The sequence below is a fragment of the Mastigoproctus giganteus genome, chromosome 11, assembly GCF_048544385.1.
Source record: "Mastigoproctus giganteus isolate SK-2022 chromosome 11, ASM4854438v1, whole genome shotgun sequence".
Classification (NCBI taxonomy): Eukaryota; Metazoa; Arthropoda; class Arachnida; order Uropygi; family Thelyphonidae; genus Mastigoproctus; species Mastigoproctus giganteus.
The window spans coordinates 162,308,660-162,326,543 of NC_143585.1; the positions used below are offsets into that span (position 1 = coordinate 162,308,660).

At 38.6% G+C, this 17,884-nt stretch overlaps 1 protein-coding gene across 2 annotated transcripts in view; it reads left to right on the plus strand.

Moving 5' to 3' along the window:
- LOC150078544 (UV-stimulated scaffold protein A-like) overlaps positions 1 to 17,884 on the plus strand; it is a 418,082-nt gene that overhangs the window by 285,102 nt on the left and 115,096 nt on the right. For both annotated transcript variants that reach the window (XM_090384753.1, XM_090384754.1), the window contains exon 11: positions 17,682 to 17,852. In XM_090384753.1, coding sequence (XP_090240879.1) covers positions 17,682 to 17,852 — 171 coding nt within the window. The remainder of the gene's footprint in view (positions 1 to 17,681; positions 17,853 to 17,884) is intronic.

Genomic DNA, 17,884 nt, shown 5'->3' on the forward strand with positions numbered 1-17,884 from the left:
TGTACGTGTATCAGTTGGACAAATTCTAACTCTAGTATCTCTGTACCGTCCACCTAACAAGATGTGCACGTTTAAAGAACTAGAAGACCTTATAAGACAAATACCACCACCTTTTTGTATCCTTGGTGATTTCAATGTGCATCATCCATTGTGGGGATCAGACCATATGGACAATAGAGGACACTTGATCGAGACGGTACTAGACCAACTGAATCTAACTTTACTGAACACTGGTGAAAATACTTATACTCATCTTACCTCTGGATCTATGTCAGTAATTGATTTAACTCTCTGGTCCCCCATATTATATCCCAGTATAGAATGGACAGTATTAAATGACCCACACAATAGTGATCACTTTCCAATCATATGCAGAATCCAAACGCTTCAAACATCATACCCTGATAATCGCTCAAAATGGAAATTCTCCAGAGCAGATTGGGAAAAGTTTTCAACCCGTCTTTCTTTTGATAGCCAATTGATCAGACTGCAACCCATTGATGATGTCACAGAGCATATTACCAGGCAAATACTGACCATTGCCTCTGAAGCAATACCTCAAGCCTCCATATGTAAACACAAAAACCTTAAACACTGGTGGAATGAAGCTTGTACCAATGCCAAAAAGGAAAAAAATAAAGCTTGGAACCTGTTCCGGAAGTTCCCAACTACCAACAACCTAATTCAGTATAAAAGGCTAAAGTCAAAAGCTAGACAAATTAGAAGAAAAGCCAAAAAGGAATCATGGATACAGTTTGCCTCCACTATTACAAAGAATACTTGCAGTTGTCTCATCTGGAAAAAGATTCGGCAATTAAATGCGAAATATCCACCTCTTCCTTCTTCCATCTTAATCAAAAATGGACAGGAAATTTCTTCTTCTGAAGAAATAGCTAACACCCTTGCAGAGAATTTCTACTAAACATCTGCCATGTCAGCGTATGTTAACTCCTTTCTTAAAATCAAAGCTTTGGCTGAAAGGTACAAAATAAAATTCCATACAACCCAATATATTGCCTATAATCAACCGTTTAACCTATTTGAACTGCAGACAGCATTAAATAGATCACCCAACAGTGCAGCTGGACCTGATGGTATATACTATGTAATGCTGAAACATATAAACAGTACGGCCTTGAATTTACTATTAATTTTCTATAATCGGATTTTTCTTGAAGATACATATCCATTTTCCTGGCATCATTCCATCATTTTAGCCTTTCCTAAACCAGGAAAAGACCACCCACTTTCAGAAAATTACCGACCTATTTCTCTAACCAGCTGCCTAAGTAAAATCCTAGAAAGAATGATACACAGACGGCTTACCTCGGTTCTTGAAACTAAAGCACTGATGAACAACAATCAGTTTGGTTTCCGTAATGGTAAGTCTCGATATAGAAAAGGCTTTTGACACTACCTGGAGGTATGGCATATTGAGAGAACTTCATTCCATAGGATTGCGAGGGCACTTACCAGAATTCATTAGAAATTTTCTTCAACACAGAACCTTTCAGGTTCGCTACCAATCTGTACTTTCTCGGTCCTACACCCAAGAAGAAGGTGTCCCACAAGGATCAGTGCTGAGCTGTACCCTTTTTTCACTTAGACTGAACACCATAACACACAACATCCCAAATACTGTAGAACTATATATGTATGCGGATGATCTTACTTTTTCTTGCCGTTCAAAAAATATCCATACCATTGAAAGACAGCTGCAGCTCTCCATAAATAAGTTGAACACATGGACAGTGCAGAATGATATCGTTTATCAGATCAAAAAACAATTGCAGTTCACTTTTGCAAAAAACGTAAGCTACACCCAGAACCGGAACTCAGATTAAAAAACCGTTTGATCCCTCTCACCAGTAATCTTCGTTTCCTAGGCTTAATATTGGACACCAAACTGAACTTCATTCCACATATTACATACCTCCGAACTGTTTGTCTAAAGAAACTTAATATACTTAGGTCCATTTCTGCTATGACATGGGGAGCTGATAGATACACTCTATTACATTTGTATTGTGCTATTATCAGATCTCGTTTAGACTACGGTGGTATTGTTTATGATTCAGCTAGGAAAAGTGCATTAATCAGACTTAATACCATCCAACACAGTTCCCTTTGCACTGCTCTGGGCGCATTTAGAACCTCCCCTGTTCAGAGTCTGTATGTAGAGGCACACGAACCTCCACTTCACCTTCGAAGGAAAATGTTGCTTCTAAAATTCAAAGCCTTCCAGACCATCCCGTTCGACCGTTGCTTTCCAACCCTGAGTGGACAGCATTCCATAACAGTAAACCGACTGAAAATAGACCAACTGGCATTAGATTAAAAGATTTGCTTCACACCTGGAATATTGATTTTGATAACATACTTCAAGAGAGCGATGTTCATGACCCACCCTGGTCTGTAAATCTCCCTCACTGTGATACCCACTTTCAGCAATGGGGAAAGAACTCCCTGGCAGATGAAAATATCAAACAACTACATAAAGAACATGCCCTCAACAATATAAAAAAGTTAGATACACTTTAATGTTAGATACACTTTAATACCAGTTGAATGCAGCAGTTATACTGCTGAGTTATATGCAATCAAACTAGCCTTACAGAATATTAACACTCTCCACAATGCTAGCAGTATAATATACACTGATTCATTGAGTGCAGTGTCTGCTTTGGGCAATCAATTTTCCACATCACAACCAATCAAAAAACAAATCATTTGCTGTTTAAACCATCTACGAAGTAGGAATCATTCAGTGAAATTCTGCTGGATCCCAGGGCATTCTGGTATCTTAGGCAATGAGAGAGCAGATCAGGCAGCCAAAAAACCAAACAGTACAACACCAGCAAATTACCAAGTACCATACAGAGATTATTTGAAGCATATAAAAAAAGTCTGTATGTTTCAGTGGTCAGAAATATGGAAGGCACAAAGTAATAACAAGTTGCTCCAAATCAAAGAAGAACCAGCATTATGGATTTCCAGCTTCAGACAAAATAGACAGGAAGAAGTTGTACTAGCAAGACTAAGGATTGGACATACACACCTAACCCATTTGTTCCTACTCATGGGGGATGACCCACCTCGATGCACACATTGTACACTACCGGTTACAGTCAAGCATATACTTTTAGATTGCCCTCACTATTCCCATTTCAGAAGTACTTTCCACTCTCAATCACAACTGCAAGAACCGCTATTGCTTAACCACATGATTGGAAATATCATCATTGGAACATCATTGGAAATATAATTAAATACATAAATATGAATTCCTCTGATGCCAAAATGGAACACATTATATTACTTTAGAATAATAATATAGGACCTGGCACATTTTGGCCTTAGCTGCCCTTGTGCCCTTAAATACCGATACCAAAAAAGATGTAAAGAAATGCTGCTCCTTTCTATTGAGCATTTGTTTTGTGAGGGCAATCAGTTCTTATGCCATTTCACTGCTACAAAGTTCAATCTTTTTGATAGTGTTATTATACATTTTAGGTTGGCTGTGAATGAACTTGAACCAGAGAAGAGACTGTGGATTATTAAAATAATTCTTCAAGTTTGGGGCTTTTATCTTGTGATAGAAAATATGACTTGGAGACGATCAAACATTTCGATCATTCTTCCCACTTCAGGTAGCAAGGAAAAGTTGCTTATATTTCACTTCAACAAAATTGCCGAAAGATTTCAGTGCCTCAACTCTAATACCAAAAACAAAAAAGCGTGGAAACACTTTGTTAATAATTGATTCCACATCAATTGGCACATATCTTTACTTCTTTAATGTTAATTTTAATGTTCTTGCTTAACTTATGAAAGACATTATTCTTTATCCTTCCTTTTCTCGCAGTGCCACTGATGTTGGTGTTGCAGTTGTCACCACAAAATGCTATTATCTTGTTAGTTAATTTATATTTCTCCAATATGAACAAAATGTGATCCACTAATATCTCAGACGTTTCTCCTATGAGATTTTGGAATTCCAACAATTTAATTTGTATTCCTTTTTTTGTAGGTATAAAATACCTCACGAAAACTGGAACCAACTTCAGGCTTGAGTGATTTGATGAATCTACCATAACAGATACATATTTTGCCTCATGTAAGTCACTTATCACTTCACGAAATGCAAAAGGAGCCAGTACATCCACAACTATACTTTCACATTTTGTTTTTGCACATGGGAATAAGTTTCATATGAGGGTAGATGTGCAATCCACTGATCTTAACGAATGGTTAAGCTTGATACTGTGGAAAGCTAGCAATCCTTCTTGTGCAGCAAGATGTTTCCATTAGCCATTTACACCTTGTTGTTTTGTCATGAAAGAGGTTAGTTTACGGGCTTGCACTTTTTGCTACAACTGCTTCTTTATGCTTCTTTTTAGCAGTGTGCTGTGTAATATCTGAATGACCACCATGTTCAATAAAAAATTTAGCTGTATAAACAGTGCATAAAACTTTACTGTTGATATGACTTTCAGTTAGGAAAGGGAATTCTTGTTTCAGCGTGTCTGTGAAACTACACTTTCGTTTGGGCATCTCATGACCTATTATCAACAAATTGAATTTATAATTAATTACGAAACCCCTCAAATAATGTTACAGAGTTTGTGTTACCACCAACATATCAATACTTTGAAAACAACAAAGAAAATATTAGAATTCATTCACACGTGTCTATCGCATCTGCCATGCTTCACATAAAAGTTGATTCTCATGTGCAGAAGAAAGAAAAGAAAAATGGTACATTTGGCTTCCTGCTTGCATTTTTTTCAGCGCAATGGGATCAGTGGCTGAAAAAGGGGACAATTCCATTAAAAATGAGACATCTGGTCACCCTACTCCAAGTGGGGGGGACTATGTTGAAAACTAATTACCAGACTCCTCAAATAAATGCTTCATACTCAGGCCACAAACTTTTTCAAACACCCCTCGTATATTGTTTTAATTAAGCAATGTGATGGTACAGTTGAAAATAAGTACACAAAGACTAAGTTTTAGCTGTTCTGTTTAGAAATAATGTCATTAATTTTGTCTACGAATCAGTGTTTATTATAGTACAGTGAAGATGATAAAATATATATATATTTTTTAATATATGTTTCTGGCTTGGTGTGTTTTATAAAACACACCAAGCCAGAAACATATATTAAAAAAAATATATACTCACACCTATAAATAGTGACACCTATAAATAGAGAGCAGTGACATAATTACCTTACCACTGTTAACCTGCCATTTTCTCCATCTTATTGTTACAGTTATCTTGAAAGTGGTACTCTCAAAGTGTGTTCTGAAATGCTAACAATCTGTTCAGTTGCTTGGTTAGCTAAAATTTATTTCCACTTTAAGGTCAGTTGACTAAATTAATTATCCAAAAAATATGAGTCAGCATATTTCATTATTTATTTATTTTATTTTATTTTATTTTTGCATTTATCCATAGTCCTGTTAATGCTTATCTCTCTATACATTAAAAAAAATTTTCCTCCTAGCGATATTTATTCGAGCTAATGGGAGAAGAGTGCTGGGCAATTACATCAGTTATTCGAGCCATAACTGCCTCCATAACATTCACCAACCTTTTGCAAGTGGTTCACTGTCTAATACATGACCACGCCCAGCATCATTTGATGTTCCATTGTAATGTTAGCTGATGAAGGGACCCGACATAGTTTGTATATTTGTAAATAATTTAGTATTTTGTAAATATTTGTATAGGTTGTAAATATTTTAATCCTGCTTTTTCGGTTGCATCAGTATTGCTCATGCATTACATAGGTCATATCCTGATTAGATATCTATCAGTGCGCTTTGACAGGTGTGTCTGGAATCAGTGACGCTTGATTTGCCACTTGGCCTCTCCAGGTATTCATGTAATTTTTTTTAGGTAATTTAAGATATTTAGTGGATGGGTAATTTGCTGACAGCAGATACTTGTCCAAACACTTTAGTCTACACATGTAGCACAGTGGTATCATCACTGTCCTCCCCACACAAGGTGGAAAAGGCCCGAGTTAGAATCCTGTCGATGATGCAAGGAACTTTAATGGGCTATTTTCACTCTGTGGCTGAGTTAGTTGGTCTCAGGCATAGATAGCAAGGTTTTCCCCCCAGAAACTGGGTTTTTTTTCTTCCAACAAAACAGGCAAATCGACCAGAGAGCACACACAGTTTATAGACAGAAATATGGGTTTATGTAATCAATTACAGGTAACCCTAATATAATAATAATAATATCCAGACTCTTTAAAGACTTTGTTGTTTGACAACACGGAAAAAGGGAGACACTTCCAAGAAAAGGTTTGAGTATACAACAATATTTATGCCTTCACATCTTTTAATGCCGAAAACATGGACTTTCAAGGTGGCAGCAGCCCTTATATGATGCGAATACAAGGAGGTGCCATGGTGAAAGGAGCAATGAGTTTGATGTCCGTTAGCCACTTTCACAATTCGGCCAAATCTACATTTATGATGACGGAGAAGTTCTTATTTGGTTTTTAGGAGCATTAGCAACTAAGGCCATATTGCTCCGGGAATATGCAGTGGTGATTCCCTGACCTTTCCGCATCCTTCGTATTTGGTGGTGACGGGCTCGAACTCCGGTCTAATCAAGAAGCGTGTGTTACGCACTGCCGCTCCTTCCCACCTGGCTACAGAGGCACCTGATGGAGAAGTGTTGATGGAATGAGCTAAAAGAGTGAAAAGGACTGATGTAGACTCGAATGTTTTCTCGTTTGAGTCTACATCAGTGGGGGTTGGCAAGCGAAGCAAGCAGAGCCCTCCTAGTATACCATTAAGAAAATATTGCACGAGGAGGATGCTGAAATGGATAAACACAGAGCTGGCTGGCTGGTCTAATAGAGCAGTAAAAGACAGCATGGGAAAGTTATAGAGTATGAAAAGTACTGAAGTCTACAACAGCTACAAGTTGATTTGTAACAGTACCACAAATAAGGTTAGGGAAGCGAAGGCCGAGTATGAGAAAGCACTAATATAGAGAGCAAAGAATGGGGACAAGCAATTTTTCATCTATGTAAATACAAAGAGGAAGACAACAAATCAGATTGGACCCTTGTGTTCTGGATGTGGTAGAGTCTTAGATAACCCTGCGGATGTTGCTGATGAATTGAATAGGTACTTTGTATTGGAAGAGAGGCTGTGTGATGAGTGTAAGGCTCCTGGAATTTATGGCATATACCCAGTAATTTTGAGGGAGACTGCTCAGAGAGTGTATTGAACCAGTGAGGTTAGTTATGAGGACATCATTAGGCTCGGAAGAGATTCCATTGGATTGGAGAAGTGCCAATGTATTGCCAATACATAAAGGTGGTTCTAAGAGAGAAGTTAGTAACTACAGACTGGTTAGTCTGTATTCAGTGGTGGTGGGGAAAGTCTTAGAAACAATGATTAAGAGTGCAATCCATTGATATTTAGAAAGAAATGGCATTCTCAAGGACACATAACATGATTTTATTAAGGGAAAATATTTTCTAACTAACCTAGTAAACTCTTTTGACACAGTTATTTATGAACCAGATGTAGGTAACAATTTCAACATAGTTTATTTAGATTTTAGCAAAGCATTTGACTCAGTTCCTCATGAGAGGTTACTCTATAAGCTGGAACATTTTGGGATTACTGAAAAGATTCTATGATGGATTGCAGAATAGCTGCAGGGCAGAAGGCAGTGTTATGCTCGGTAGGTATTTTTCAGATTGGTATAATGTCAAAAGTGGAGACTACAACATTGGTCGGCCCCGGGTGGCAAACGTTTCCGTGGCCAAGCGATTCTCATGCGATTGAAAAGCGTTTTTCTCTAAGCGACTAGGTTCTCTTTTGTTTTCTCCCTTGCTTATTAAACTTTTCCGTTAAGTAGCCCTTCTTTCTTAAAAGCACTAAGAAAAGAGCCCAGAAGAAGGAAAGAACCTTTTTTTTAAATTTAATTCATCTTACTAACTGTACTAACCTATACATTTGGTCACAAGCGGCACTGCTCCTGCCTCCCCATGGCGGGGGCCGGTAATCTGGGCGGTAAAAATATACCCCCAGGGCCAAAAGGAGCTAACATGGATACGAGTAGTTATCCACCTTTAGAGCCATCAAGGTCAGAAATTCCTGACAACGACCGTGACACCAACCAGGCAAAAGGCTTAGAAGGGAACCTCAATGCCATGATGAATTACCAAATTTCTTGGTGATTCATTCTTTATCCTCACAACCTGTAGGCAAATTATCATCATTCTTGATTCAAAAATATTTGGAATCAATTACTGGATCACCAAAAATGGTGAAAAGACTACAATCCGGAGATCTCCTCATTGAAACTGCCACCGCAAAACATTCTGAGCGTCTCTTAAACACAACATCATTTTGTGGGCTCACAGTATCAATTACTCCACACATGTTGTCTTGGCGCATTATAGCCTTAGTAGCTAATGCGCCAAAAAAATCCAAACAAACAAACAAACAAACTCCACACAGAATCTTAAATTCATCAAAGGGTGTATTGAGTGAGTGGGACCTAATTACAGTCTCCGAAGAAGAGCTACTTCAAGAACTAAGTAGTCAAAAAGTTACAAATGTGAAACGGATTATGACTAAAACAGATGGAAATCTCACTCCAACAAGATCCATCATTTTAACATTCAGTACGCCAGACTTACCATCCTCAATTAAAGCTGGCTATTTGAATTGTCGTATTAGACCATATATCCCGAATCCCTTTCGCTGCTTCAAATGCCAGAAATACGGGCATTTGCAGCAGGCATGTAGAGGTGAGGCCATATTTCCCATCTGCGGCTCTAAAGATCACACTCGAGCGGATTGCTCTGTCAAAATCCCTGTTTGTCCAAACTGCAAAGAAAGCCACCCAGCTTTTTCCAAAATATGTGAGCTATGGATTACAGGAAAGAAAATTCAAAAGTACAAAATAGAAAATAAAGTCACCTTTCCTGAGGCACGTTGACAAGTTATGTCGACCATGCTTAGTAGTCGTTCCTATGCAGCTCGCACTCGGAACTTCGTTTCTACTGCAACTCAAACAGATGTATCAGTTCCACCTAACACCTCTCTAGCGAACTGGCTCAAATCTACGCTTTCAACCTCAAAGAAAGATAATCCTCCAAAAAGAACTAGTGAAGCCACAAATACTCCAATCAGCATTCCTACTCATACCCCATCAGTCCCAGTTGGAAAAGAACAATTAAAATCTGAATCAGTCTCTAAAAACACGGAATCTCCCTCCAAAAGCATGGATGTAGATGAGCTGCTAGACAATGAGGAATCTATTCTAGAACTCCATGCAGATGACACCATGGATACTGGACGCCCCACATTCTCAAAAAAGGACCGGAAAAAATGTCCCACATACAGAAAACAGTCAGATGAATCACCCTCAGGTAAACCTAAATAATGAATAAGATCATACAATGGAATTGCAGAGGACTAAGCACTCATTCTGATGACTTAAGAGATTTAATAGCTCAATTTAATCCCATAGGTGTATGCTTACAGGAAACATTCTTGTCATTCCAAGTTTTGCCAAAATTTTCAAGTTATACCATTTACAGACGAGATAGGAACTCAGTATCACCTGCACGTGGAGGAGTTGCTATTCTTGTTAACACTAACATACCATCCAGGCCGATCCAATTGAGAACTACCCTAGGAGCTGTGGCAGCTCGCCTTGCAGTTGGTACGTCATTTACCATTGTTTCCATTTATATTCCGCCATCTGCACCACTTCTGCTTTCAGAACTTGACAACCTCATTGCACAACTCCCAACTCCAATTTGTCTTTTTGGTGACTTTAATGGACACCATCCATTGTGGGGATCAGCCACAATGGATATAAGAAGCAAATTGATGGAGGAATTCATGCATAATAATGATCTTAATTTATTAAATTATGGATCTCCTACCTACATCCACTTAGCAACCGGATCTGCTTCCACAATAGACTTGTCAATTTGTTCACCATCCATATTTCCAGTCATGACATGGTCGGTATTAACCGATCCCTTCAACAGTGATCACTTTCCAATTATTTGCTTGCTACAAACAGGAGTAACTTCAACTCCTGACCAACGATCCACTTGGCAGTTTAAAAAGACAAACTGGGGTGGCTATTCTGCCCAGATACGCTTAGACAGATTTCATGTTCAAAGACAACATATTGATGATGTAAACACTTACTTTTTTTTTTTTTTTTTGGTAGTTGTTGGCGCATAGGCTTCTGTGGCCATAATGCACCTCCCAAGGTTTTTGCAGTACTTTGATCCAAGCCCGAGGCGAGAATTGAACCCACGACCTTTGGGTTGCCAGCAGGCACTTTACCCACCCGGCTAGCCCGATCGGCATAAACACTTACATAACCAATCAGATTCTGACTGCAGCTAAGGCCTCCATTCCAAAATCCACACCATATCGAAAACACAGAAATCACTTTTGGATTACAGATTGTTTAATTGCCAAACAGGAAAAAAAAAAAAAACCGTACCTGGAATCATTTCTGCAAGTATCCCACCACTAGTAACCTAATTGCTTTTAAAAGACTAAAAGCAAAAGCTAGACAAGTTAGGCAAAAAGCGAAACAGATTGCTTTTGCCTCCACCATTATCAAAGAAACGGACACACAAGTCATCTGGAAAAGAATACAGGGCACTAAATGGCAAATTTGCTTGGCTGCCCTCTCCGATTCTTCATTGGAAAGGGAAAGACATTTCTACTCCCAAAGAAGTTGCAAATGCATTAGCAGAATCATTTGCAAAAATCTCAGCTTCTGCCACCTATGCCTCCACCTTCCAGAACATCAAAGCAGGTGCAGAATGGTATAAAATTAACTTTTCCACGTGCTGCTCATTCCCGTACAACCAACCGTTTACGTTAATAGAACTTCAAGAATCATTAAACAGAACTTTCAATAGTGCTGCAGGTCCAGATGGAGTTCATTACATTATGTTAAAGCATTTACTTGGAGAAGGACCCTATTAATTTTTTACAATCGGATCTTCTCTGAAAATGCCTATCCAACTTCATGGCACCATTCGTTCATTATCGCCTTACCAAAACCAGGAAAAAATCCTTCCTGTGTTGAAAACTACAGGCCAATATCTCTTACAAGCGGCATGGGAAAAATTTTGGAAAGAATGGTTCATTTAGGCTCACTCACATCCTGGAGTCAGAGAATCTCCTTCCAGATCACCGGTATGGCTTTAAAAAAAAATAGATCAACCCTAGATGTGCTCATTAAAGCTGAGTCTCATATCCGAAATGCCTTTGTCATGAAACAACACCTAGTAATGGTCAATTTAGATCTTGAAAAGGCATTTGATACTACATGGCATGTATTATTATGGACCTTTACCATCTGGGGCTTAGGGGTCATTTGCCAGAAATAATTCAGAATTTCCTGCAATTGCACTCTTTTCAAGTCCGATACAAAAACGTCTTCTCTACATCTCACATTCAGGAAGAGGGAGTCCCGCAGGGATCAATACTCAGTCCAACACTGTTTTCAATCCGAGTTAGCAGCATGACACGAGATATCCCAAAAATTGTTCAAACTTATATGTATGCAGATGATCTTACCATTTCCTGTCAATCTCAAAGTATGAATACCATTGAACGGCAGCTACAACTTGCCATAACCAAAATAGAATCCTGGACTTAACGGAACGGTTATAGACTGTCTCAGAAAAGAAATGCACTGTCACTCACTTTTGCAAGAAGCGAGCTCTCCATCCCAAACCTGAACTACAAATAAACAATACTCCAATCCCGCTCATTAACACCGTTAAATTTCTTGGACTACTATTAGACCGCAAACTAAATTTCCAAGCTCACATCACTTATTTGAGAACTTCTTGTTTAAGGCATTTGAATATACTTCGTTCGGTCTCATCTGTGTCATGGGGAGCTGATCGGTGTACTTTGCTGCATCTTTATAGAAGTTTAATCCATTCATGACTAGATTATGGTTGTCCAGTTTATGACTCTGCCAGGAGCACCACTTTAAAACGGCTAAATATGATTCATCACAGAGCTCTGAGGACTGCGCTGGGGGCTTTTAGGACTTCTCCGATCCAAAGTCTGTATATTGAAGCGCCTGATCCCCCATTACACCTGCGTAGAAAAACACTACTCTGCTAAGATCCAAAGTCTACCATCGCACCCAAGTTGGGAGTATCTCTATAATACTCGTTGGAATGCCTTCTATGAGAGCAGGCCAAATGAAAATAGACCCTCCTCTCTCAGGATCAAAGAGCTTGTTCAGACTTGGAATGTCAATTTAAATGAAATTTTCCAAGACACAACTACACCTGTTGCTCCTTGGACATATGTGTCTGTCTCTCAAGATACACACTTCTTCCAGTGGGGGAAAAATATACCTTCCTGCAATATCAGACAGTTACATTCAGCTCATGCTATGAACAACCATGCCCGTAAAATTTATATGGATGGGTCAAAAACTGGGAGTACAGTAGGTGCTGCGGCGGTTTTCCCTTTATGTACAAGTTCAGCCACACTACCGCTTGCCCAGCGTCTTCACAGCTGAATTATATGCCATTAAGTTAGCTCTTAGTAAGATAATTGAGCTTTCCATCTCACCTGCCATAATTTACACAGATTCTCTTAGTGCTGTCTCTGCCATAAGGAAGAATTCCTCCATTTCTCACCCTACATTGAAACAGATTCATTCCCAGCTATTCGCTTGCAGTGTGTCCAATCAGTTTTTGCTGGATCCGTTTTTGCTGGCCATTCAGGCATTCCGGGAAATGAAGGTGCTGACTTTGCCGCTAAACATCCTCAACCTGCTCTCTCACAACATCCTCAGGTTCCTTTCTCTGATTTTAAGTGTGTCATATGCAAGGCCTGCTACGATAAATGGTCACAGACCTGGAAAAGTAACACTAACAATAAACTTTACCAGATAAAAGAAGAACCAAAGCTGTGGCTGTCTGGCTTCCGAAGAAACAGACGAGAGGAAGTGGTACTGGCAAGACTCAGAATTGGACACACTCACCATACTCATCTCTTCCTGTTATTGAGTGAAAGCCCACCACAGTGCTCATCCTGTCACACGCAACTTACAGTCCGTCATTTCCTGGTTGATTGTCCCTTACATTCAACCATTCTGTCAAACAGTTTTCAGTCACTCTCTACATTGAACATATTCACCTGATTTATCTCATATTTTTTTTTATTTTAATTTAAAAAATTTTAAACAAAAGCCTTTACTTTCTGTGGCACCATATGGCAATACGAATACTGTGATGCTTTCAAGTGATTTAATTCAACTATTTTTGGATGCAGATTTCTGTATGGAGCATTTAGTATGAGACAGTAGTGTTGGCAGATGCGAACATTGCTTTCTCATACAAATACTTACTCATACTAATACTTACTCATCCTGCTTTCTCACGTTGAGATGTTTACCATAACAAGCTTCAAGTTCCACTACCGAGACCTGGAAGTGGCAGAAATTGTTTTAAGTGACAGGCGATCAATATTGGATGAAACTGCAAGAGCTACAGGCATTGATCTCACTTTGGTGAATGGTTTTGTTTTTTATTCTTCTTCTCAATGGAAACAAGCAGACATTTTTCTATATCAACAGAACATAGCCCATACTATGATACCACCGGCCGCTTGAGTGGTGGATGTGAGACAGTTTGGATCCATGGCTTCTTGAGATTCACGCCAATATTCACCCTACCATCACTGCATAAAAATGTAAATTGAGAGTTGTTAGACCACATGATCTTTTTCCTGTGTTTCACAGTTCAGTCTAGTCTTCTAGTTTATCAATTTGTAATTAATTGATGACATGGCAGTTTTTTTACTTTTCACATTGTTTAATAATAGAAAATTAATAAAATTCAATTAATTTAAGAATTTAAATTTTAAAATTGTTTAAAAATCAAACTTGTCATTTTTTTTTTTTTTTTTTTTTTTTTTATGTGAACCCCAAACATGAGAGGTATTAGAACCTATAGTACTTAGTACCTTGCTTGGGTTGGAGGTTGAGAAGACGAAAGAAGATATTTGTTGACATTGGACTTGAACTTCTGTAGATTGTAATTTTCAGGAAATACGTATGAAGGAAGGTTGTTCCAGAAAACGGCAGTTGAATGAATAAATGAGGAAGATGAAAAGTTGGTTCTGTGGGTTTGAAGTTGGACAGTAAATGGATGTTGGCTGGTGGCAGCACGTGTTCGGACTGTTTTGAAAGAGAGAGAGTGGGCATCATAGAAGCCAATTCAGAAGAACAGTGCCCATGGAAGTATCTGTAGAAGAGGCATGTAAGCAGAAACAGTACGTCTATGAGAAAGCGAGTGGAGAGACTCTGTTAGAGACGAATCATTAATTAGCCTAACTGCCCTCTTCTGAATGGAATCAAGAAGCCTGAGAGAGGTTTTGGGGGGCACCACCCCCAAAACCTCTCTTAGGTTTTGGGAACAATATTCCATGGCAGGGCGGATTTGCGATTTATTGCGTTACTTTTCTTCCAAACAGCTGCTCACAGAGTGAGCAGCTGTTTGGAAGAAAAGTAACGCCGAGAGTGAAAGGGAAAACCAAGTTTTTTAGATGCAGAGGAAGCAATATTTGTGTTGTGCTTGTGCCAAGAGAGATTAGAAATCAGGGTAATCCCCAAAAGAGATATATCATTTTGCCTAGAAATCGGAGTGTCACTAAAGATAAGCATAGGAGCAGAAGAATCCCTTTTGCGAGATATAAGACAAGACTGAGTTTTAGAAGGGTTGAAATCAACTAAGTTGTCTTTGCCCCACTGGAAAATTACCTGAAGATCGTCATTTAAGGAATTGGTAGCAGATTTTCGAGAAGTTGAAGCTGATTGAGCAGGACATGGTTTCTCAAAATGGAAAGTGGAATGCAATGTGCTGTCATTGGCAAAACTATGGATAGGATTTCCAGTCAATGGAAGAAGGTCATTAATATACAAGAGGAAAAGAGTGGGGGAAAGAACTGAACCTTGGGGGATGCCGGCATTAGTGGAGAAGTTAGAAGACAGAGAGCCATCTACCATCACCCTCAGTGAGCGATCAGAGAGAAAACTGGATAACCAATTACTAAAAACAGTTGGCAAACCATAAGATGGAAGCTTGTTTAGAAGACCGTTATGCCAAACACGATCAAAAGCCTTTGAGATGTCAAGAGCAACTACTTGTGTTTCACCGAACCTTTCTATTGAATTAGTCCATAAATGGGTAACATAAGCCAGAATATCACCAGTGGATTGACACTGACGGAATCCATACTGGCGATCGTTGATCAGACGGAAGGTTTCTAGGTAGTTTAAGAGTTGGCGGTTAATTGATTTCTCCATTAATTTAGAAAGTGTAGAAGTAATTTCAATGGGACGATAATTGGATGGGAGGGATTTGTCACCCTTTTTAGGAACTGGCGAGATATGAGCAAATTTCCAAGCAGAAGGAAAAACACCTTTGGAATAAGAAAGTGAAAAAAGGCGGCAAAGAATAGGAGTAAGTTCAGGAGCACAGGTTTTGAGAACAAGAGGAGAAATACCATCAGGACTTGGAGCTTTCTTAGCATCAAGATTCATCAAAATCCTTTTGATATCCTTTTGACGGAAGACCACAGGAGGCATTGAATGGAGCGTTTTGGGAATGGTGGGAGGTGTTTTACCAAGATCATTAATACATGATCTGGAAGAAAAATGGGATGCTAGCAGGTCAGCTTTATCCTTGGCTGAAGTGACAACAGAACCATCTGGTTTGGACAGAGGTGGGAGCAGAGATGGGCAAAAGTTGCGGCCAATAGCTTTGGAAAGAGACCAGAATGCTCGGCTACCATTAGGACAAGAAGCGAGTTTTCTACTCTTAGCCTGTTCAAACTCTAGTTTGGACTGATTAATAACTGCTTTACAATTGTTGCGAGCTTTGGTGTAGGCAGAAAATGAAACTGAAGAATTAGAAACAAGCCAATTACGATATGCAACATTCTTCTCTTGTACAGCCTTAGCACATTTATTGGAAAACCAAGGTTTAGATAAAGGACGAGATTTTAAAGTGGAGTGTGGGATAAAGGATTCCATTCCTGCAAGAATAATTTCACTGATATGATCTGAGTAAATGTTGACATCAGCAGTTTTGAAACAGTAATCCAACCAAGGAAAAGAAGAAAAGAAGTCTCACAGGTCATCCTATTTTGCATTCTTGTAATGCCAAACAACACGAGATTGGGAATAGCCATGAGATAAAGGTTCCATTGGAGAAGAGACAATCACCAAGTTGTGATCTGAAGTGCCTAAAGGACCTCTCACTTCGACCGTGTACTTAGAAGGGTTGTTTGTGAGAAAAAGATCAAGCGTATTGGCTGTATGATTGGGATTGTCCGGTATTCTTGTAGGTAAATGAACAATCTGTGCTAGGTCATTGCAAAAGCCTCGGCATCTCGACCTGCTGGGTCAGTGTGACTAGAAAACGGAAGCCAGCTGGAGTTGCAAAGAGAGGGAGTCAAAGGGCTCCAAGTGATTAGTGGAGTTGGGTGAGCGGTAGAGACAACAGATGAATTTGACACAATGAGGTAGAGAAATTTTAAGCCAGAGAAGATCAAAGAGAGGTGATTCCAAATTGCCAAGTCTCTGACAGGGAATATCAGAATGGACATATGCACAAGTACCACCTTTGAGGCGAAAGGAATCATACAGCAAATAATTTGGGCATCTGAGATGAGCAGTAGTTGAATCAACCGATAACTGAGATTCTGTCAGAAAAAGTACATGGGGTTTGGCAGACTGCAAGTGGAAAAGGACATCGTTGAGATTAGAATTGAGACCATGTATATTTGTGAAATGAATTAGGAAGTGCTTGTCTAACATTCATTCATTGTAACATGCCATTTTTTGCCTAAATGCAGATTAGCAGAATGCAACCTGTTGTTTTCCAATACAAAAATCATTTTCATATTAGTGTATTTTTCCTGTTCTGATATCCATGAGTATGGAATTACTGGGCCGGGCTATGGATTTCCTTCACATAAAAGTAAACTTTATTGCATTTTTATTATTTTTTTTTCTGTTGATATCAAAAAAAATTAATTCTCATTTATAAAATGTTCTCCAACTTTGATCCTTAGAATGACCTGCCTTAAAGGTGATTCAACTTTAAAAATTCATTTATATTTCCGTTTTTTCTTCTTCCCAGTTTTAATGCAGGTGGTAGATGACTTTCATCAACCGGTGAAATACCACCACTTTGCTTATTGAGGCTTGAAGTGCTTGAAGTGGTGAAACCCATGTTTAGTCTCTAGAGCAAAGTTTCCGGCATCCCCCTCCCCCCATACTTCTCCTTCAACCCATGCATGGCACTAAGTACTATAGGTTTTGATACCTTCGTGTTTGGGGTTTTCATAAAAAAAAAAAAAAAAAAATTCAAGGTGTTTTTTTTTTTTTTTGAAGAAACCATTAATTAATGCATTGAAGGTAGATAATATTGAAGTTTTTTTTTTTTGAAGAGACCATTAATTAATGCATTTGAAGGTAGATAATGATAAGTCTATTAATGCTATTTTTCAAATGATATATATATATATATATATATAATTTTTTTTTTAATTAAACACACTCAAAATTGGTATATTCTTGGTATTGTTTCTTCCTTTTCTTTTTTAATTAGTCATTTACGGCACTCGACTGATTTAACTTTCACTCATAACAATGAGTTTGCCCCTGATATCCATGAAAAATCTTGTAAAGCCAAGTTACTAGAAAATGCTCCACACAGACCATATGATATTGACCTTTATCATTGGGAAGAAGAAAAGCTAGAGCCACCAATGGTAGTTAAGTAAGTACATTGATCAAGTTTAATAATTTTGT